Source organism: Equus asinus, chromosome 2 (assembly GCF_041296235.1).
Source record: "Equus asinus isolate D_3611 breed Donkey chromosome 2, EquAss-T2T_v2, whole genome shotgun sequence".
Taxonomy (NCBI): Eukaryota; Metazoa; Chordata; class Mammalia; order Perissodactyla; family Equidae; genus Equus; species Equus asinus.
The window spans coordinates 32,092,719-32,117,469 of record NC_091791.1 but is presented as its reverse complement, the minus strand read 5'-3'; the positions used below and the strand labels follow the sequence as shown (position 1 = coordinate 32,117,469).

Sequence of the window (24,751 nt, the reverse complement as noted above, 5' to 3'; positions counted from 1 at the left end):
TGGCAGAGGATTTTAGCTCAGGGCTAATCTTCCTCAACAAAAACAAATAAACAAATAAATTCCAGACAGAATAAAGATCTAAATATGAAGAGCTAAATTTTAAAAAGTTTAGAAAACAGAATAGAAGAACAAATTAACGAGGCAGAGGAAAGGTTTCTTAAACAAGACATAAAAAGCACAATCCACAAAGATTGATACATTTAACTAAATTAAAATTTAAAATGTACAACAAATGACATTTTAAACAGAGTTCGTAAAAAATGAAGTCACAATGCCTCTGGAGAGAGGAACTGGATGAAAGGACAGACGTGGGAGAGAAACTTTTCACTGTATGCTCTTTTGTATTTTCTGCATTTTTGATTCATGTGAACATACTACCCATTCATAAATAAATAATAAACAAATTTAAAACTTTAAAATAATAAAAGATAAGCCATAAACTGGAAAAAGAACATTTCTCATGCATATAAAAGAATTAATATTCAGAATTTATCAGTATGCCTGAAATTTACAAGATAAATACACTCAACTCAAAGAAAATTAGTCAAGGGGCCAGCCCCTGGCCGAGTGGTTAAGTTCACACACTCTGCTTCAGCAGTCCAGGGTTTCACCAGTTCGAACCCTGGGTGCGGACATGGCACCGCTCATCAAGCCACGCTGAGGCGGCGTCCCACATGCCACAACTAGAAGGACCCACAACTAAAAAAAATATACAACTATGTACCAGGGGGCTTTGGGAGAAAAAGGAAAAATAAAATAGTAAAAAAAAAAGAAAAGAAAATTAGTCAAAGGACATGGACATAGAAGTAATTCATAGAAGAGGCAGCCTAAATGACTAATAAACACAAAAAGAATCTCAACTTTAGAAGTTATAAGGGTAAAGCAAATTGAAAAATGGTATCTTTCCCCATCAGTCATTTTGGCAAAAACTATAGATTCCAGCAATATCTTTTTATTCCTAGTTTGCTAAGGGTAATTTATTTATTTATTCACAATCATGAGTCAGTTTTTAATTTTACCAAATTTTTGTGTGCCTCTATTGGTGATCATATGATTTTTCTCCTTTATTTTGTTAATGTGGTGAATGGCACTGATTAATGTTAAACCAACTTTACATTTACAGAATAAACCCAATGTTGTTATGATGTATTATCATTTTTATATATTGCTGAATTTGGTTTTCTAATAGTTTAAGTTTCTCCATATACATTTATAAGTAAGATTGTCATGGAATTGTCCTTTCTTCTTTTTTTTTTTTTGGTGAGGAAGATTGACCCTGAGCTAACATCTGTTGCCAATCTTCCTTTTTCTTTTTTCTTTTCTCCCCAAAGCCCCAGTACATAGTTGTATATCCTAGTTGTAGGTCATTCAAGTTCTTCTATGTGGGATGCCACCACAGCATGGCTTAACGAGCAGTGCATAGGTCTGCACCCAGGATCCGAACCAGAGAACCCCAGGTCACCAAAGCGGAGCGCAGGAACTCAACCACTTGGCCACAGGGCTAGCCTTGGAATTGTCCTTTCTTGTCTTGATTAGGTTTTATATCAAGGCTGTGCAGGCCTTAGAAAGTTAGTTGGGGACTGTGTCTTATTTTTCTGTTTTCTGGAAAAGTTTATGTGACATTGGTGTTATTTCTTCTTCAAATGTTTGATCAAATTGACTGATGAAGCCATTTGGACCTAGAGTTTTCTTTGTGAGAAGATTTTTAATGATATATTCAATTTATTCTGTGTTATAGGACTACTCAAATTTTCTATTTCTTCTTGTATTAATTTTGGTTAAGTTGTATATTTCTAGGAATTTGTCTATTTCACATAAATTTCCAACTTTATTGGCATAAACTTGTTTATAATATCCTCTCAGGAACTTTTTAACATGTCCAAGTTCCATAGTGATATCCTCTCTTTGTTCCTGATATTGGTAATTCATGTTTTCTCTCTTTTTTCATTTATGAATCTTAGAGGTTTATCAATTTTATTAGCTTTGTCAAGTTCCAGCTTTTAATTTTGTTGAATCCCTCTATTACATGTTTGTTGTTTATTTCATTAATTTCTGCTCTTATCTTTATTACTTCCTTTCTTCTACTTTCTTTACTGGATTCAGAAAAAAAAGTGGCACTACAAATCAGTGGGGAATGGATGACCTTTCACTAAATGCACTGGGACACTTGGACATCTACAGGGGGAAAAAATAAAAATTGACACGTATCTCACACTATATGCAAAGATCAATTCCAGGTAAATTGTAGATCTAAAGGTAAATAGCAAAAAAATAAATCCACTATAAAGTAATATAGAAGAACATATTCTTGAACTCAGGGTGGGTAAATAATTTTTAAATAACACAAAAATATTAACCACAAGGGCTGGCCCTGTGGCCGAGTGGTTAAGTTCGCGTGCTCCGCTGCAGGCGGCCCAGTGTTTCCTTGGTTTGAATCCTGGGCGCAGACAGGGCACTCCTCATCAAACCACGCTGAGGCAGCGTCCCACATGCCACAACTAGAAGGACCCACAAGGAAGAATATACAACTATGTACTGGGGGGCTTTGGGGAGAAAAAGGAAAAAAATTAAAAAATCTTTAAAAAAAAAATATTAACCATAAAGAAAAATATTAATCCTTTTAACTTCATTAAAATAAGAACTTGTATTTATCAAAAGACACCATTAAGAAAGTGAAAAAGCAAGGCAGAGTGGGAAAATACATCTGCAATATGTATGGCAAAAAAAAGGTTCATATTCTGAATATATTAAGAATTCCTACTAATCAATAAAAACCCAGTAGAAAACTGGGCATGAGATTTCAATAAAATTTCATAACAAAGGATAACCAAATGGATAATATATTCATGAAAAAACTGCTCAATGTCATTAAACATCAAGGAAACAAATTAAAAAGCAATAACATGCTATTATCTAACAGAATGACTAAAATTAAAAAGTTTGACAATGGCAAGGCTTAGAGAAAGTAGCAGCAACTCTTTTATACTGAGTAATGGGGCAATAAATGGGGCTATAAATAATGGGGCTATAAATAGGTACAACCATTTTGGAAAACTGGTTTTACCTACCAAAGTTGAATGAAAGTGTACCCTATCACCCAGCAATACTAAAACATGCCTAACCTCTGTAGCCATGTGTGCACCAAAAATCACAAACAAGAATGTTCACCGAAACATTAATTTTTAAAGAGCCAAAATTGGAAGCAAAACATCTAGCAGAATGGTTTAAAAAACTGACATATTTTACAGCAATGAAAATGGACAAACTCCAGTTATATGAATTTCACATATAATGGTGAGCAAAAGAAGTCTCTCACACACACACACACAGACTACTACTGATCATATAATGCCATTTATATCAAATTTAAAAACAGAAAAAGTTACAGTGTTTAGAGATACTTGCTAAGTGGCAAAACTGTAAAGAGAAGCAAAGATGTATTCCAGGATAACGGTTACCTTCAGGGGTTAGTGATTAAGAGGAGGCAAGAGGGCAGGAGGAGGTTTCTAGGGTGCTAGCAAAGTTCTTGTGATAAATCACTGAGCTGTGGGACAAAGGGAGGGATTCATTTGAAGTAAATATGGCAAATATTAAGATTTGTTGAAGCTGGGTGATCGTAAAAGAGTATCGACTATATTATTCTGCATATTTGTAGTAGAATATATTATTCTACATATTTGCATGTATAATCAACATCTTTCATGACAAAATGTTTTTAAGAAATCAAGTAGTTTTGACTTAAATCTTGCTATAGTGATGTAAATATGAAAATCAAAGTATATAAAAATGTTTGCCTAGATGAACAAAACCAGGAGAATTAGTAGTCAGGTATGTAGGCATACAGAGACAGCAAGGGCGCCAGTACTTAAATGCATAGACTAAGCAACTATCCCCAAGAGTAATAGAGGCAAGACCCACCCCTCAAAAAGGATAATTTTTATAACCTACTTATAGTCTGCAATGATTACTTTTGCCACTAGATGGAAATCTACATGTAAGGTGATATGCTTAGTGAAAGAACTGGAAACCGAATCCACAGCTGAAAAATCAATTACAGAAAAATGAAATGCAAGTGATTTTCAGGCATGTGGAACCCATGAATCTGCAAAATTCAAGGCAGTGGGAAAAAAAACCCCTGTATCCTGCAGATGTATCTTTTGGCTGACTACTACCAAAACTGCATACCCACAGAACTAAATGTTTCCTCCCTAGTGAATTGCTTAACTTGATTTGTTCTCCAAGAACCACAATCTTGGCAACATCTATCAAAATATGAGCTATATTTAAAGTTGTCTAAACCTGACTTACCACCGTGAGAGAAGTATGCTGTCTTACTACTTTTTCAACCCTCAGGCTCTGAAACCAGGCTTTAAATGTGTCAGTTTATTGGACAGCTGTTAGATAGGAATACATACAAGTATTAAACAAGAGGCTGGTATCCTCCCTTTTTCTACATATCAAACTTATCAAACTTAAACTGGTATCATGAAAGTTATACATAAAGAGAAAGGACAAAACAGGCCTCATGTGCCCAAGCTGGCAGACTTGTTCTTTTTTATACCAGAAACAGTTCAAAGCTAATAAACAATATCACAAGATTTCAGGGAATAATATCCAATTTCTTAGACAAAAATTTTTAAACATTTACTCTAAGGTCTGCCCTTAAGAGTAGCTGTCCAAGGTTTTGTAATATGGACCTCATCTCTAATTTAGCCTCCACTAGTCTGCAAAAATGTATTTGGCCCCTATGTTTGATCTCAACTTGGAACTAATTTCAAACTACTACAGCAACTTGATTTGAATTAAACTGACAAACTATCCATGAAAGAATTTCTGATTGCTTACCTTCTTTCTTAACCTAAACATTTTTAGAAACCTGACCTAAGATTTTGCCCTACTGTATGACAATATAATGTTCTCAGTCAAGAAGGCTAATTATACTTCCTCAAGAGTATCAATAATGCAAACTTACTGACATATATTTACTTGTCAATTTTCATCCTTTTGGGTGTCACAAGAATTGGTATTAATTCTGTTGCTGCCACCTCCCTTTATTTTTCTCTCCCAGGAGGGTATACAATGGGAAGAAAATTTACTAGTATTAGAAAAGATCAAAATTCCCTATTTATTTGGAGAAAGTTCTATAGGATGCTTCTCTGACAATACAATGTCTGTCTTATCTAAAAGCTGTTTACTGCTTAAAAAAATATAGTCAAGGGGGTGGTGATGTCAGCAACACGTCAGAGTGAGCTCACGTTGGACTCTCTCCCCTCCAAATTACAACCAAAAGGAGCAACCGCATTCCAACAAAAAAATCCTAATAGCACAGAAATCATCAGAGACTCACAGCAGCCAAACAATGGAGGGCGGAGAGGCTGGAGCCAACCTCGGAGGAGCTGAACAGGGTAAGAGAGAACTTCGCTCCCTCCCTCAGAGACTGGGATCACTGCTGCGGGTGAGGGAAGGAGTGGGGGAGGGGCCGTGCATCTGCAGGATAGTCCAGGACTCCTACCGCCTGTGCAGTGGAAACCCTCTAACCTGGAAAGCTTTCACGTGGGGGAACCCCAGCAAGCCAGGGCCCCAGGAAACCAGAGAGGGAGAGCTGATTTGAATCCAGGTCTGCACACGAGAGAAAGTGCCCCTCTGCCCCCAACCCATGCTGCCTGCCACCATCATGGCTGAAGGCGGAGGGCTCAGAACACACCGCTCTCGAGGCCCATCTAGTGGCAATAGGCTGTAACTGCAACCGAATAATAGCATCGTGCACAAAAACCACTCCTCTACCATCCAGCAATTCATAAAAGCTCCAGACCAGAAGGAAAACAATAAAAACATAGAAGTATGTCCTGAGGACTTGGAAATAGGTAAACTAAGTGAAAATGAATTCAGAATAGTTATCATCAAAAAACTCAATGAGGTAAAGGGAAATATAGGGAAACAAGTCAATGAGTTCTGGAGTTACTTCACAAAAGAGATTGAAACTATAAAGAAGAATCAATCAGAAATACTAGAGATGAAAAATACAACGGATCAGATAAAACAGAATATGGATTCCCTGAATGACCGTGTAGACACCATAGAGGAGCAAATTAGCATGATCGAAGATAGACAGGTTGAATGGCTCCAGACAGAGGAAGAAAGAGAACTAAGAATTTAAAAAACTGAAGAAAATCTCCAAGAAATAGCCAACTCAATGAGAAAATGCAACTTAAGAATCATCAGTATTCCCGAGGGTGTGGAAAGGAAGAAGGAGCAGAAAGTGTGCTCAATGAAATAATAGCAGAGAACTTCCCAAATCTAGGGATTGAGAGAGAAACGTGTGTGGAGGAACCTTTCAGATCTCCTAGATTTGTCAATGTAAAAAGACCTACGGCAAGGCATATAGTAGTAAAAATGGCAAAAATGAATGACAAAGAAAGAATACTCAGGGCAACAAGGCAGAAGAAAATAACCTACAAAGGAACCCCTATCAGACTTTCAGCAGATTTCTCTACAGAAACCTTACAAGCTAGAAGAGATTGGAATGACATATTCAAAACTTTAAAGGATAAAAATCTTCAGCCAAGAATACTCTATGCAGCAAAAATATCCTTCAGATATGAGGGAGAAATTAAATCTTTTCCAGACAAACAAAAGCTAAGGGATTTCATAGCCACAAGACCCACCCACCCCACCCCCCATCCCCCCGACAAGAAATCTTCAAGAAGGCCCTCATACCTGAAAAACAGAAAGAAAAGGGAGAAAGGGGTCACAAAACACAGAGTAGGGAGACAAATAGAATCAGAATAGGATAGCAAATATTCAACTATAGCATTAGGATAAAGGGAAGGAAATCACCAAAGCAAAGACAATCTTATCACTCTAACCACAAACTCACAACACAAGTTGGAATAAGAGATGAAAATAATAATTTAGAAGGGGAGGTGGGAGGGGACTGAATCAGTTTAGGCTAAGGAAGTAAGAGGCCACCAGAAAATGGACTATTTATGCATGAGATTCTGAATACAAATTTCAGGGTAGCCACTAAACTGAAAAACAGAACAGAGACACAAAACATAAATAAGGAAAAAAGCTAAGAAATCCAGCATAAGAAATTGCAGAAGTCAATGGGTAGGCTAAAACACACAGGACGAGAAACAAAGGAAATGCAGGAAAACCGGAAAACAAGCGACAGAATTATAGCATTAAGCCCTCATGCATCAATAATCACCCTCGAGGTAAACGGATTGAACTCTCCAATAAAAAGACACAGTGGCAACACAGATTAAAGAGCAAGATCCAACAATCTGTTGTCTCCAGTAAACACACCTCAGCTCCAAAGACAAACACAGGCTCAGAGTGAAGGGGTGGAAAACAATACTCCAAGCTAATAGCAAACAAAAGAAAGCAGGTGTCACAATACTTATATCAGACAAAACAGACTTCAAGATAAGGCAGGTAAAGAGAGACACAGAGGGACATTATATAATGATCAAAGGGACACTTCATCAAGGAGAAATAATGCTTATAAATGTCTATGCACCCAACACAGGAGCACCAAAGTTCATAAAGCAACTGTTAACAAACCTAAAAGAAGATATCAAAAATCACACAATAATAGTAGGTGACCTCAACACCCCACTCACATTAATGGACAAATCATCCAGACAGAAAATAAACAAGGAAACAGTGGAGCTAAACAAAAAGCTAAAACAGTTGGACTTAATAGACATATATAGAACACTTCATCCAAAACCAACAGAATACACATTCTTCTCAAGCACGCATGGAAAATTCTCAAGGATAGACCATATGTTAGGAAATAAGGCAAGCCTCAACAAATTTAAAAAAACTGAAGTAATAACAGGCATCTTCTCCGATCATAATGCTATACAGCTAGAAATTAATTACAAGAAAAAAGCTGAGAAAGGCACAAAGATGTGGAGACTAAACAATATGCTATTGAACAAGCAATGGGTCATTGAAGAAATTAAAGAAGAAATCAAAAAATACCTGGAGACAAATGAAAATGATAACATGCCATACCAACTCATATGGGATACAGCAAAAGCTGTATTAAGAGGGAAATTCATCACAATACAGGCACATCTTAACAAACAAGAAAAATCCCAAATAAGCAATCTTAAACTACACCTAACTGAATTAGAGAAAGAAGAACAAACAAAGCCTAAAGTCAGCAGGAGAGAAATAATAAAAATCAGAGCAGGAATAAATGCGATTGAAACAAAAAAAAGCAGTAGAAAGGATCAATGAAACAGAGCTGGTTTTTTAAGAAGATACACAAAACTGACAAACCCCTAGCCAGACTTATGAAGAAAAAAAGAGAGAAAGTGCAAATAAACAAAATCAGAAATGAAAAAGGAGAAATAACAACAGACTCTGCAGAAATACAACGGATTATATGAGAATACTATGAAAAACCATATGCCAACAAAATGGATAACCTAGACTAAATGGATCAATTCTTAGACTCCTACAATCTCCCAAAGCTTAGTCAAGAAAAAGCAGACAATTTGAACAGACCAATCACAAGGAAAGAGATTGAAACAGCCATCAAAAGCATCCCAAAGAATAAAACCCCAGGACCAGATGGCTTTCCTGGGGAATTCTACCAAACTTTCAGAAAGGATTTAATACCTATCCTTTCCAAGCTATTCCAAAAAATTAGGGAGGATGGAACACTTCCTAACACATTCTACGAGGCCAACATCACACTGATACCAAAGCCTGACAAGGACAGCACAAAAAAGGAGAACTACAGGCCAATATCGCTGATAAACACAGATGCAAAAATTCTCAACAAAATTTTGGCAACCAGAATTCAGCAATTCATCAAAAGGATCATACACCATGATCAAGTGGAATTCATACCAGGGGCACAGGGATGGTTCAACATCCACAAATCAATCAACATGATACACCACATCAACAAATTGAGGAATAAAAACCACATGATAATCTCAATAGATGCAGAGAAAGCATTTGAAAAGATCCAACAGCCATTTATGATAAAAACTCTGAACAAAATGGGGATAGAAGGGAACTACCTCAACATAACAAAGGCCATATGTGACAAACCCATAGCCAACATCATACTCAATGGGCAAAAACTGAGTGCCATCCCCCTGAAAACAGGAATGAGACAAGGATGCCCTCTATCACCACTCTTATTTAACATAGTACTGGAGATTTTGGCCAGAGCAATTAGGCCAGAAAAAGGAATAAAAGGAATCCAAATAGGGAGGGAAGAAGTGAAACTCTCGCTGTTTGCAGACGACATGATCTTATATATAGAAAACCCCAAAGAATCCATTGGAAAACTTTTAGAAATAATCAACAACTACTGCAAAGTTGCAGGGTATAAAATCAATTTACATAAATCAGTAGCATTTCTATACTCTAATAATGAACTAACAGAAAAAGAACTCAAGAACACTATACCATTCACAATTGCAACAAAAAGAATAAAATACCTGGGGGTGAATTTAACTAAGGAAGTGAAAGACCTATACAACAAAAACTACAAGGCTTTTCTGAAAGAAATGGATGACAACATAAAGAGATGGAAAGACATTCCACGTACATGGATTGGAAGAATAAACATAGTTAAAATGTCCATTCTACCTAAAGGAATCTACAGATTCAACAGAATCCCAATCAGAATCCCAATAACATTCTTTACAGAAATAGAACAAAGAATCCTAAAATTCATATGGGGCAACAAAAGACCAATAACATTCTTTACAGAAATAGAACAAAGAATCCTAAAATTCATATGGGGCAACAAAAGACCCCGAATTGCTAAAGCAATCCTGAGAAAAAAGAACAAAGCTGGAGGCATCACAACCCCTGACTTCAAAACATACTACAAAGCTACAGTAATCAAAACAGCATGGTACTGGTACAAAAACAGGTGCACAGATCAATGGAACAGAATTGAAAGCCCAGAAATAAAACCACACATCTATGGACAGCTTATCTTTGACAAAGGAGCTGAGGGCCTACAATGGAGAAAAGAAAGTCTTTTCAACAAATGGTGCTGGGAAAACTGGAAAATTCCTCATATGAGTGGAGGAAACTGAAATTGACCATTCTTTCTCACCATTCACCAAAATAAACTCAAAATGGATCAAAGACCTAAAGGTAAGACCTGAAACCATAAGGCTTCTAGAAGAAAACGTAGGCAGTACACTCTTTGACATCAATATTAAAAGGATCTTTTCGGACACCCTATCTTCTCAGACAAGGGAAACAATAGTAAGAATAAACAAATGGGACTTCATCATACTAAAGAGCTTCTTCAAGGCAAAGGAAAACAGGATTAAAACAAAAAAAAAACCCACTAACTGGGAAAAAATATTTGCAAGTCATACATCTGACAAAGGGTTAATATATATAATATATAAAGAACTCATACAACTCAACAACAAAAACTCAAACAACCTGATCAAAAAACGAGCAGGAGACATGAACAGACATTTCTCCAAAGAAGATATACGGATGGCCAATAGGCACATGAAAAGATGTTCATCATCGCTGATCACCAGGGACACGCAAATCAAAACTACACTAAGATATCACCTTACACTCTTTAGAATGACAAAAATAACCAAAACAGAAAGTAACAAATGTTGGAGAGGTTGTGGAGAAAAGGGAACCCTCATACACTGCTGGTGGGAATGCAAACTGGTGCAACCACTATGGAAAACAGTGTGGAGATTCCTCAAAAAATTAAAAATAGAAATACCATATGATCCAGCTATCCCACTACTGGGTATCTACCCAAAGAACTCGAAGTCAGCAATTCCAAAAGTCCCATGCACCCCAACATTCACTGCAGCATTATTTACAATAGCCAAGATGTGGAAGCAACCTAAGAGCCCATCAACTGATGATTGGATAAAGAAGATGTGGTATATATATATACAATGGAATACCACCCAGCTGTAAAAAAGAACAAAATTGTCCCATTTGCAACAACGTGGATGGACCTTGAAGGAATTATGTTAAGTGAAATAAGCCAGATAGAGAAGGACAATCTCTGTATGACTCCACTCATATGAGGAATTTAAAAATGTAGATAAAGAGAACAGATTAGTGGCTACCAGGGGAAAGGTGGGGGGTGGGCACAAAGGGTGAAGGGGTGCACCTACAACAGGACTGACAAACAATAATGTACAACTGAAACTTCACAAGATTGTAACCTATCATTAACTCAATAAAAATTAAATTAAAAAAAAAAAATATATATATATATAGTCAAGGGGCCGGCCCAGTGGTGCAGCGGTTAAGTTCGTATGTTCTGCTTTGCGGCCCAGGGTTTGCCAGTTTGGATCCTCGGTGTGGATGTGGCACCGCTTGTCGAGCCACACGGTGGCAGGCATCCCACGTAGAAAGTAGAGGAAGATAGGCACAGATGTTAGCTCAGGGCCAGTCTTCCTCAGCAAAAAAGAGGAGGAGTGGCAGCAGACGTTAACTCAGGGCTAATCTTCCCCCCCCAAAAAAAATATATATATAGTCAAATCTTCAGGAGACTCTCTTTTTCTACAGACTTTAAATGCCATGAGCCTCAGGCAATTAAAACACAAAGTACTTCTATGTATGATCAGATTAGGTTCCAAAAGACTACTTCTAAATCCATTTGTTCCAAAGTCCAGAGTGATACTAACCAAGACATAGCGAATGCTTTTGTTCTGGCACGTGACTTGTTCATATCTACACAAGTTCACATATAGAAAATTCTTAAGAAAAGAACTTCTATACCTTAGTCAATATTCTATGAACCTAATCATAAGTCTTCATCAACTAGCATAAGAAGGTGAATTGCTTTTCTAAGACACATGGTAGCCAAACAAGAAATCACAGGCTCTCAGGTGTCATTTAAAATCAAACTAACCACGATCTACTGAGTGCTTTGTAATTTAAAAAATTCTAAGGTATAGGGACAAGAAACTAAGGTAAGTCTCCAGCCTCCAGAAGCTTAAAATTCATTAAGCACTACAAGATTTTATTTATTTATTTTTCCACCACCTCTATTTTCAAAAATACAAGTAGCCAATTCTGGTGCAATTAGCACACGGGCACCTAGGAGGCCCAATGAGATGACTTTGAAAAGTAGGTTGCAGACAGTTTTTGTTTTATTTCATTTGCATACACATGCTAGACTTTTAAGAGTCACTATTTTAAAGAGATCTTTGAGCATTTGCTAAAACTCCTTTGAAACTGGAAGCAATTGCGAGACTTTTTTCACTGTAGTAAATCGCAAGCAACCTCCACTTTGGGGAAACACAATACACTTTCCCACTCACAGTCTAAATGACACCAACTGTTGAGATGATGTGATACTGAAAAGATGACATTGTAATATACGTGATTTTATGGTGCATGAAGTATATAATATTTTGAAATGAAGTTTTCAAAAATTTAAATATTCCAATTTCTTTTCAACACTTTTATTTCTCAACACCTAAGAAGAATCTATTGTGCCGGTTAAAGTCTTTCCGCTTTAATAAAATTTAGGCTTTAACCTCTGTACAATCTTAATGCATCTACCCAATATTCAAATTTTCAATGAACATTATTAACACAATGATGTAAGTGTATGTTTCATACTGGTGGACTTATTTTTAATATTTAAGAGCCACATTTATTTGATAAAAAACACAGATTGTGGGGCCAGCCCGGTGGCTTAGTGGTTAAGTTTGTGCATTCCGCTGCGTTGGCCCAGGGTTTCGTCGGTTTGGATCCTGGGTGCCAACATGGCACCACTCGTCAGGCCAGGCTGAGGCAGCGTCTCACACGCTACAACTGGAAGGACCTGCAACTAAGATATACAACTATGTGCTGGGGGAATTTGGGAAGACAAGGCAGGCAAAACAAAAAAGATTGGCAACAGTTGTTAGCTCAGATGCTAATCTTTAAAAAAAGAAAAAAAAAAAAGATTGAGAAATGACTGATTTCTTGCTTAGGGTCATCCCAACAACTGAATCTGAGTGAACAGCAGAACTAACTGACTGAGAGAGCTTGGTGACAAGGACAGCTGCCACACAAAGACCCTCCCAAAGAAAACAGAATAAAGCAGACCTTGTTACTTGAGTGAAAAAACTATGATTGCAACCAACGCAGGGATTGTAGGGATTCCAAAATTGAGAAAGCTGATAAATAGACTTAAGTATACAAAAGCTAGCCATACTTCAAAGGGCTGCTTAAAGCGCACGTAGTGATCTCCCATTAAAGTATAAAGGACTTTCTTGGATAGCAGAAAATATTTAATGATAATGTCAATATAATGTTACTAAATAATATTACTGTATACTTTCTTGATTTCTGATCTCCCCTTAATTCTTAGTTTCCTGCTATTTGGTAAGTTTTTCTTTATTTTCCTTGTTACTACTTACTTCATTTTATTTTTATAATTCTGTTCAGCATGAAATGAAAACAAGTGAACTTTTTCATTATATAATCCCAATGTCATTCTTTAGTTATAGTTTCTAAATTAATGAGGTTTCCCCCTCCCCAAAGGTATAATTAAAACATATATAGCAAAAGTAGCTGTCATTATAGTGGCATGCAATTACAAATTTAATATTAAGAACTATGTGATTTCTACATTTCATTCATGAATTCTTTTTTTCTTTTTATTGATACTGTTAGAACCCAGCTGAGACACCCTTATCTCTAATCAGATGACATTATTTTAAAGCATGTCAAACAAGGTTTTATTTCTTCATTACAACACATTTCAGAAACTTGGACAAAGATCAACCAAAACGTTTTAATTTTCTATGGTGAAAAATGAAAAGAAAAAAAAAGTGGGATCATATAATTAGGACTATTTTTGAAGTGGATGTAACTTCATATGGTACGTTGGACAACATTTTCCATTAAATTGAAGGAAAGTTTATCTGTTATAGATTGGCTCAGATCATTATTATATCTTCTGTAATCTTACTGAGTCCCAAGAAATTAGTTTTATGCTATGTAATTCACTCTGGCCAGTAAGCAAAAGAAATAAAGCCCAAAGTTAATTAAATTTATTTGAAACTGATCTGTATGCCTTTAAAGGAAGCATGTCATGTTCACATTTGTGAATATAAACAATATTTTAATTGTGTATTAATTTTTCAAAAGCTCAACGGTTAATACTACACCATAACTAAACTCAGCTGGCAGGAGACTGAATTTTTCTGTGGTTGTAACTGTTTCATTCCTGCAGTAACAAAAAACTGGTGTCTAGCTTTCAGGTAATAGTTCAGCTTGGCAAATCACGTCTATTTAATTTGGTAACCAATATTGTTATTTATTATGTTTTCATCTTATTATCTTAAAAGCTAAGGTTTTATACAGTGCTACAGGTATGAATTTGATACTAACACATTTCCCATTATAAAATGCACTGTCATTGAACCACTCTATATTTGAATATTTATAACATAGATCACAAACCTGTGAGCATCTGACACAATTATTCTTTTTTTCGCCCACTGCATCTCTTCTTTTTTTTCCTTTTCCCCAAAGCCCCCCAGTACATAGTTGTATATTCTAGCTGTGAGTGCCTCTGGTTGTGCTATGTGGGACACCGCCCCAGCATGGCTTGATGAGCGGTGCCATGTCCTCACCTGGGATCTAAACTGGCGAAACCCTGGGCCACCAAAGCAGAGCGCACAAACTTAACCACTCAGCCACGGCGCCAGCCTCTAGTTCTATTCTTAATTACAGAAAAGAACACGGTTTTCCTACAAGCTTTTTAAGTAGTTGCTAAAGACCATAACACAAAAGATGATGCAAGATCATTAACTGCCATGTGCAGGTACAGACAATAAAAGCTCTGAGAAATCAGAAGTAGAAGAGAAACTCACCCATATACAAGAGTTGAGATTTGAGGTAGGCCTTAAAGACAAGCAGGGTTTGGACAGTGAAAAAGAAAAGAAGATAAGTAGTTCTTAAATAAGGGGGCTTTTCCTGTTTGGTTGGTTTTTTAGGAAACATAAAATGTTTTCTCTACACATTAGAGGCAAGCCCTTTTCAAAACATAACCTTAAACAAAGGGGGGTGTACCGGGGAGTCAGGAGACAGTGTAGCAGACACCTGGTGTTTGTTCTACCCAAATCTGTTTTCCTCCTTTCTCTGGTAATAGCAGCCCTATTTTCTTTGGGGCAAGAACCTCTTCCCATCTTTTAACCTATATGGTTTGGTGGGTTAACCCTACTCCCTGGACACCAAGCGCGAGCATATGACCCAGGATTAATATTGAAACATTCTATCCCCACTGCTTCAGGCAAAGGGTCCCAAATCAAACCAGGACAAAAAGTCTCAATTCAAGATTCTTGCTAGATGCTAAGATTGCTAAATGGATGGACTGTAAGACTGAAGCTGCTGGTAGTCCATCACTGCCACCTTTGTGAAGCACCTGCCTTCTTATGAAGCAAATACAGAGGAAATCAGGTCTGAGAGAGCCACAGGCAGATGCCTAGTGACGCTGTTTGAGATCTGCGATTTTCAAAACAGATTAAGCCATGCGTATCTCTCCCTGGATTTCCCAGTTTCTTGAGCCCATCAATAACATCTCTTTTTGCTTAAGCCAGTTCAAGTTTCTGTCACATATAACTGAAAGAATCCTAACAAATATAAATGTGTAAAACTGTCCACCTCTGGCATGGATCTGAGCCCTCCCTTCCCTACCCACACCTTCAGAAGACAGAGCGGTCACCTCGGGTGTTCTTCCTCCCGACCTCCTTCTTGGGACGTCTGTTCTCCAGGATCACTTCTCGCTAGCTCGTCATCACACTGCCTCCAAAGCCTACCCCTGCAGCTGTGGCTCGCAGCCTCTACTAGAAAGTCACCCTCTCTTCTCCATATTTTTCTTTTTTTAATTTTTGTCTTCTCGCTCGTGCATCTCCCTTCCATACCATTTTTCCCATGCTTCTTAGTTTTTCATAAGCCAGCCTTGGTTTTTCTTACAAATGTGAACTTCTGTTCAGCCAAATGCACCAGTCGCAGCACACAGAATGCAGACTTTGGTTCTTCAGCTCAGCTCATTTCAGCTGTTTCCATTGTTCCATATTATTCAAAGATTCTTTAAAAAAAAATTTTAACTTCCAAGCTTAACGCTGTGTTATACCAAATAACTGATGCTGCTATTAAATCTAAATTCAAGATAAGAGGGTATTATCCTAACTGATAATTATAACCGGAAACTATCCTTTTTCAAAAGATTCATGTGCAATATCCTAGAATAAGACCAAAAAGTATTACTGTATATTAGACCTTGGCAGAAGTGTAATTACTCTTTTTAAATTACGTATATTTCAAGATTACAAATACAAATTTCTAAAAGCTCATATAATTACATACCATGTAAAAAGATAGAGAAATATGGTGCCAACCGGTGGCATAGTGGTTAAGTTCAGTGCGCTCCACTTTGGCAGCCCGGGTTTGTGGGTTCAGATCCAAGGTACAGACCTACACCACTCATCAAGCAATGCTGTGGCGGCATCCCACATACAAAATAGAGGAAGAAGATGGGCACAGATGTTAGCTCAGCAACAATCTTCCTCAAGCAAAAAGAGGAAGATCGGCAACAAGTATTAGCTCAGGGCCAGTCTTCCTCACCAAAAAAAAAAAAAGAGAGAGAGAGAAAGAAATGTGAAAGTAGCTTGCTCAAAGACAGGTACTGCTTGAATTGAGGGGAAAGTATCAATAAACTATATACCCTCTGGGAGCTTTGCAAGTGTGAAACTATAAAGATCAATAAGGTAACACTATATACCTTAAATACCAGCATGTCTCAAAAAAAAATAAAATACAGATAAACAATAGTTATTAAGTATAATTTAACAGTTTTGCTTCAGATTCTTCATTCCAGGAAACTGTCATTCCATTTGGAATGCATATAGACTTTTACAAGCTTACACACAAATAAGTGTGTCAGTGCAAATTTAACCACCAATCACTTTCTGGTACTCTCTGATTTGTTTCTGTCCATCCTCATTTATCCAGATTCTACAGACCACCTCATATTTTTCTACAGAATAGATTTAGGAAGTGCTGACGCAAGGGAAGCACAGGACTTGGAGATAAGATGATTCTCCACATGTGCCAGTTATCAATTTATTGCCTCTCACTCATCATCGTCTACTCTGCAAAAATGGAGCCGGAGCCTTTAAATATATCTCCTTTTCCAGCTGGCCCGATGTTCAGCATTATTAACAAAGAACACTGGAAGGACTGCAGGAGGCAGGGCTCCGGTTCCAGGTGCTCCTCTAGGCAAGCTCCTGCAGCCTGCACAGCTTCTCCAACACGCAGCGCCAGCAGCAAGGCAGCTTCTCCAAGGATAGGCTCCTGCAGTATACGGCAGTTAGCAGCACCCACAAGCCAGGAGCTTCCCCTCAGGGCACCTCCCTAGGAACAGCTTTCTCCAGTACGCAAAAAGGTGGATTTCTAGTAGGTTCCAGAAGGTGAATTTCCAACAAGTTCCTCCACAGCAACTTCTCTGCCATTCAGTGAGCCATGGCCACGCCTTCTCCAACAAGGTCTGGATCTCTGCCCTAGGGACCTCTTCCTCACACGTTCTATCTCACCCCTACAGATTACAGTGGAGTCTTTTTTATTTTTTCAGCTTTATCAAGGTATAATTGGCAAATAAAATTGTAAGATAAGTGTACAACGTGATGATTTGATATATATATATATATACACACTGTACAACTGATTCTAACATCTACTATTTGTACATTCTCTAGAGATCTCTTTAGTTCTCACTAGCCAATCCCTCGTTACTTCAAACCCCTGTATAGTTAAGAACCCTTTATATTAAACATTCTTTGTTCAAATTACTGTATAGTTTCTGTGTCCTAGTGAACCCTGATTTATCAGAGAAAACTAGCAAAACATCAGCACAAAATAGACGGGCTCTGACATTTCCAGAGATAACCCATCCTGAAAGACAGTTAATTAATGTATAGTTAAGAGGGTTCACTCAAGGGTGAACTAAAAAAGATACCAAAGGGTATCTTCAGGAAAAAAGTGCTGATTAAAAACAAACAAACAATAATCTACTCAACTGTAATGTGTCTCTCTCAAGGATAAAATGGGGCAAGCTGACATACATACCTGGTATATTCTTCAAGCAAATTACCAAATCTGAATTTATCAATTGGCTTCTTATGAGCCCAAATGGAGTCCGTGCCCCCAAACCCACCTAATGTGTAAAAAAGTTTCTGGACTTGCAATAACAACAAAGAAAAACTGACATTCCCTGAGGACCTTCCACACAACCAACCAGCAACTTCCTTCTTTACAACCTAAGGTTAGAGGCAAAGAAAGGCAAGTCACTTACCAGTTTATACAGATTAATTTTAAAATTCTATTTTCTTCTTCCCCTCTCCTTCCACCAAGACTGGACTCATCCACAAATATAATCATCAAACTCTCTAAGCCAAATAATTGGTAAAAATGTAAAATAAAAAAATCCAGATTCAAGAAACACCCTTGAAAAATCTACTCGTTACCCTTCAAGCAGAATTTGACAGCACGAAGACAAACCTGGATTCAGATATTTAAACCACGTTTTCCCACTTGTGCATGAAAGAGCAGACAAGACTTCCTAAGATCAATAAAGTTTCCATCTATCACTCTTCTTGAAGGGCCACACTGCGGTCTTATTAAAAAAAGAATAATAGAACAAAAAAAGCCTCAGGAAGTCTTGTTTTAATCACCAATATCCCAGATTCTAAGGTGTCTGTAAATTAGCAGGATACAGGACTGCTTCCCCATCTTCAGGCACCTTCCTTATTCTCCAAAAACATTTCCAAAATGGGATGTAAGCAGTCTGTTCCGAAGCTCCCCGCTGTTCCTAAGTTCCGGGCACAGGCCCGGCCCCACAGCGTGGACACTGCTGGCATATTAACTGTCACCAGCTTTTCAGAAGTGCTACCACTACCACGGCCTGCTCTGCCTGCCTCCGCCCCTTTATGAGCCCATCTGCTTTTTCTGGTTCACAGCAGGTTTTTTTCCAGGGAATATTGAGGTTAAAAAGCCTGTGACTCTGTTATCCATTTCCCCTCTTCATCTAATAGTAGTCAGCACTTCGTTTTTATGTCTCTTCCCAATTCAACAAGTACTGAGCTGTACTTCCCTCCTGCCAATCATGTGGGGAGGTGGCTCTACTTCCTTTCCTGCATTTGCTTTTTCTCTCGAGAGTCACTCTTATTTTTATACTACTATTGGTAGAGTGGCTAGCGCCTACTAATGGATTCTCCTCTAGAACTGTCCACTTAAGAGTAACTTGAAGGTATCACAAGAGAAATGAGATAAATTTTAAAGCATCAGTCTACTCGATAAAGGCCAGAAATCGAGGGGAGAGGGTGTTTACCATCAACAGGTCAAAACACAACCTGAGAATTCCTTTCAGGCAGAGCAATTTTCTTCTTATTCGATTCTTGGATTAAAACAATTTAAAGCATTTCTAATTATTAGGAGCAGGCTTAAAATAATGAAGAAGAAAAAGAAAGCTAGGCAGTTCCAAACAGATGATCACATATTCTCCATTCAAACATAAATATGTATTGATCTGTGCAAATCAGACAATTCTTGCCTCTTCTTTATGGAATACAAGGGGCCATACCACCAACAGAACATTAGAAAGGTTAACATGTGCAAGGCAAAAAAGAATCTGGAGGCCAGCCCAGTGGTGTACTGCTTAAAATCACTCATTCCACTTCAGTGGCCTGGGGTTCACCAGTTCAGATCCCGGGTGTGGACCTATACACTGCTCATCAAGCCACGCTGTCGCAGGCCTCCCACATATAAAGTAGAGGAAGGTGGGCATGGATGTTAGCTCAGGGCAAATCTTCCCCACTCCGCCAAAAAAAAAAAGAATCTTTATTCTGTTTATCACCACAAGGCAATGTATGTCTTAGAAATGACAAAGACCTTCATTCCTTATTGACCACCTACACAAAGCTAAGCATCAGGAATATGTAATACTAAAAACATACACCTATCCTGCCCTCAACAAGCCTTACAGCAACCCGACTGCTGTTACAATACAGAATTGATGAAACAGGTCCAGGTTCAGACAAGATTCTGTGAATACCTGTTGATTATGTAACTAACACTATCACCCAAAATTTAAATTCAATTGGCAACATTCCTTGAAGGAATTCAGCCTACTCCCGCCTCCCGCCACAGAACAGTATTTTGGTTTCAAGTTTTCATCACAATTCAAGATTTGAGAGCAGGATGAGGGATGAGCTGATCAAATTTATCATCTACAGTTTCTGGGCAAAAATGGTCAACCCATTCACAGGCAGCTCTAAGAGTGGAAAACTCTTCCCTATAAAATACTAAATAACACATTCAACCACAGCCATCTCGGCTAGGGAAGGAGTCTGGCGTCTGCTCATAAACCCAGCTTCCCAAGACTTGGAATCTCCTAGTCAGTACAAACGGCACCAGGAGACACGAAACCGAAGTGTTTTACTGGTTTACTGAGGCAGTGTAAATAAGCTCACTCTACTAAATTCTAATGTACATATGGGATCAATCCAGACAACTATGGTCTCAAGGCTGGGGCAGGCCCACCTGGAAATTCTTTCTGGGAATTGCTAAATTTCGGTGTGCCTGCTTAGGAGAACGATCTGTAGAAACCATGTAACGATTTCCTACACTGTAGATTCTTCTGACCTGTTCTTTAGTTGTTCTACTAGGAAAAAGAAAATCTATCATGTACTGAGTGGTTATTATCTGCTAGTCTCAATGCTAAGAGCTTTAAAAGGACTGTCCAATTTAACCCTGACATTCTCTGGAATAGACATCATGTCCACTCACTGAGGAAGAAACCGAAGCTGAGAGAGGTTTAAAAATTGGCCCGAGGATTTTTACTTTTTGGTGCAATTGAAAATGGGATTATGGGGCCAGCCTGATGGCCAAGTGGTTAAGTTCGTGCTCTCTGCTTCAGTGAACCAGGGTTTCGCCAGTTCCGATCCTGGGCGCGGACATGGCACCACTCATCGGGCCATGCTGAGGCAGCGTCCCACATGCCACGACTAGAAGGACATACAACCCAAATATACAACTATGTGCTGGGGGGAATTTGGGGAGAAAAAGCGATTAAAAAAATAATAAAATGAGATTGTTTTCCTAGTTTTCTTTCCAGATAGTTCATTGTTAGCATATAGAAATGCAACTGATTTTTATATGTTGATTCTGTATCCTGCAACTTTGCTAAATTTGTTCATTAGCTCTAACAGTTTTTTTGTTAGAGTCTTTAAGGTTTTCTAGATATAAGATCATGCTGTCTGCAAACAGGGACAATTTTACTACTTCTTTTCCTATTTAGATGCCTTTAATTTCCTTTTCTTGCCTCACTGTCCTGGCTAGGACTTCCAGCACTATGTTGAACAGACGTGGCAAGAGGCATCCTTGCCTTGTTCCTGATCACAATGAGATGTCACCTCACACCTGTCAGGGTGGCTATTACCAAAACAACAAGAGACAACAAGTGTTGGTAAGGATGTGGAGAAATTGGTACCTTTGTGCACTGCTGGTGGGAATGCAAAATGGTGCAGTTGCTATGGAAAACAGTAGGGAGGTTCCTCAAAAAATTAAAAATAGAACTACCATATGGTCCAGCAATCCCACTTCTGGGTGTTTATCCAAAAGTATTGAAATCAGGATCCCAAAGAGATATTAGCACTCCCACATTCTTCACAGAGGCACGATTACCAATAGCCAAGGGGTCAGCCTGGTGGCATAGTGGTAAAGTTTGTGCACTCCACTTTGGTGGCCAAGGGTTGGCAGTCAGGATCCCCAGCACAAACCGACACACCGCTCATCAAGCCATGCTGTGGTGGCATCCCACATGCAAAACAGAGGAAGACTGGCACAAATGTTAGCTCAGCGACAATCTTCCTCAAGCAAAAAAGAAAAAAAAGAGGAAGATTGCCACAGGTGTTAAGCTCACCGCCAATTTTCCGCATAAAAAAAAAAAACAAACAAAAGAAAAATAGCCAAGATGCGAAAACAACCTAAATGTCCATGGGCATATGATAGATAAGCAAAAGATGGTATATACATTGCATGGAGTATTATTCAGCCTTAAAAAGGAAATTCTGACAAATGCTCCACCATGGATGAACCGTGAGGACATTATGCAGAGTGAAATAAGCCAGTTACAGAAGGACAAACACTGCATGATTCCACTTACATGAAGCGTCTCAAACAAACTCACAGAAATGAAGAGTGAATGTGCTGCCTGGGGGCAGGCGGCATGGGGAGCTGCTAACTAACTAACTAACTAACTAAAGTTTCAGTTAAGGAGATAAGCCCTTGCGATCTGCGGTACAACACTGTACCTACAGTCAACAATGCTACATCGTACACTCAAAAATTTGGAGCGTAGATCTCACGTTAAGTATTCTTACCCCCAAAAATAAATTTTTTAAAAAATATTAGCCCAAAGACTCAAACCCACTTCTAACTGACGCTCAAATCCTTGCTCCTACTTAACCACATAAACTGCCCCGGAGCCGATTAAAAGGTCCTGACAGCAGCGTTCTCCCTCAGCTGTGTGTCGCTGGGGAATTCGCTTAACGGCTCTGGACTTGAGTTTCCTCACCATGAAAGTGAGTCTCGGCACAAAGGCAAGCAAGCGCTGCCACCGCCGAGGGTCAGTTAGCAGCCCACGCCGCAGACGGCCCTCCCACTGGCATCGGCTGGAGCAAGCGCAGCCCAGCGACCCTGCGGACCGCCGCGCCCGAGCCCCCGCAGGCTGCGCAACGCCGTGGAAGGAAGCGACAGAGACCAGCCCCGCTGAGTCACCGACCCGGGAGAAAGGCATCAGTGTGACCAGCCCTCGGCCTCGTTTCCTAGGCAGCTGGACCAAGAACTCGGCTCACCTCCGGCCGGATTCGCGGGCTGGCACCTCCCCTTCACTCTGCGCCTCAGTCGCCATCTTAGTCAGCAAACTTCTTTCACCGCCCCCCTTCAGGCCCCGCCCCCACGCCTTTGGATTGGCCAAGGTGTTTCCCGTTCTTCCATGCGATTGGACAGCTTGACTGCCCCGCCCAAACCTGATCTTATTGGTCTATTCAAATAACTAACCGTCATTGGTGACCACAGACCTAGCGGAAAAGAAAAGTGGCGGGGCGGGGCGAGAGACCCAGCCCCGAGGCCTGCCGGGAGTTGTAGTTTCTCATTTTGGTTAACCTTTCGGATTCCACCGACTTTGAGGTTCAAGTCAGAAACCCCCAGCCTACGCTAAGATTTTGTCCTGATGGGTAAATCTCAGAATTACAGATCTGTCGAATTTGAAAGTAGCTTTAAGAGTCACCCTCTAAAATGCAAGATCGTTTTCTGTCTTGTCACAGAGACATATCTAGGAGAGTTGGTACGGAGTGGCAACCAAGAAGTACTTGCTATTAAATGTTCATTCACGGGCTGCTTTCTTCAGACGGTCACACAGCATAGCGGTGGGTCACGTCTTCTTCCTTCCACCCGCTCCCTTCCGGCTTCCAAGAGAACCGACAGAGTTTCCCCCTCTGGTCTGAATCTTGAAATCAAAAGCTGCCTAACTTTGGCTGAGCTTTATTCCTCAATGATCGCGAAATAATTGTAATTACGCTCGCCCTCCCTGCCTCAGGGACTTCTGATAAAGATCAACTGAGGCAACAGGTGGGAGTACATTGTAAACTTCAAGCATTAACATTTCTCCGTCTTGTTTTTCTATGCTGGATTTTTCTAGGGATATTTTTTCTGTTGTTCTTTCTGATAGACTTTCACCTGAGGTTCTCCCAGGGCTCTCTTTCTCTTTCACTAAGCTCTACCCACGTTTCAGTTTCTCAACAAACTCTTCCCTGCCTCAGAGGCTTTGCACGTGTTGCTTTTCCTGGGTTGGCCCATTTTTCACTTTATTATCTTGTAGATCTCAGCTTAAACGTCATTGATGCAGATGCCTTCCATGGCCCCCACAATATAAATCAGTTCCCCTACTAAACTTTCACATCTCACTCTCTACTCTTCCTTCAGAGCTCCTATCACAACTTAGAATAATCATATAGTTGTTCATGTGACCATTTGTTTCATGTGAGGGTTCCCAACCAGACTTCCTGCCACACGTGGGCAGAGACTACATCTATTTTGCTCCCCGTGGCATCTGGCACATAATGGCCTTTGCAATAAATATTTTGTGAACAATGAATAAACAAGTCCTCAGACTATATTATCCAAATCAAAAACTGAATCACATGTTCTAATAGATTATTTTAATTGAATTCATATGATTAGAAAAGTTTGATTAAAGTGTCAAAATAAAATTGAATTTAGTTTTATGTTTAACAAATTTTTATTCAGCAAAGACATGAAAAGAAATAAAATTCAACAAATATGTATCAGTGGAATTTTTCATCGAGCCCCAGCCAGCCTTGGAAAATCCGGGCTGTATAACTGCTATATATGCAAAGCAGAGAACCCAAGGCTAAAATTTTGCCTTTTCCCCAAAGTATGAACAAGATTTTTTTGCTGACCCCATGACACCCAGCACATGGACTGACTGACAGATTGAATTAAATTGATGCTTTCATATAGAAGAAATGTTCAAAACTTTAAAATATTACCACTACAACTAGGAGGAGCACCATACAACTATATTTCTGGTTCATCTGTTTTGATCACATTTTTATATAAAATCCATAATTTGAGGGGAAATACAGCCGAGTAATTAAGAGCATGGGTTCTGGAGTCGGTAAGCCTA

The 24,751-nt window shown here is 38.9% G+C and overlaps 1 protein-coding gene across 7 annotated transcripts in view; it reads right to left on the bottom strand.

The window, feature by feature from the left end:
- ARHGAP19 (Rho GTPase activating protein 19) overlaps positions 1-23,018 on the bottom strand; it is a 59,869-nt gene extending 36,851 nt beyond the window's left edge. For 2 of the 7 annotated variants that reach the window (XM_044753082.2, XM_044753084.2), the window contains exon 1: positions 22,899-23,018. In XM_044753082.2, the coding sequence (XP_044609017.1) occupies positions 22,899-22,954 (56 nt within the window). In that variant the 5' untranslated portion in view covers positions 22,955-23,018. Of the gene's footprint in view, positions 1-16,353; positions 16,469-18,337; positions 18,944-22,618 lie in introns of those variants that run through there. The other 5 variants (XM_044753090.2, XM_070485844.1, XM_044753094.2 and 2 more) reach the window with 5 other exon arrangements.
- Between the last annotated feature and the right edge of the window lie 1,733 nt (positions 23,019-24,751).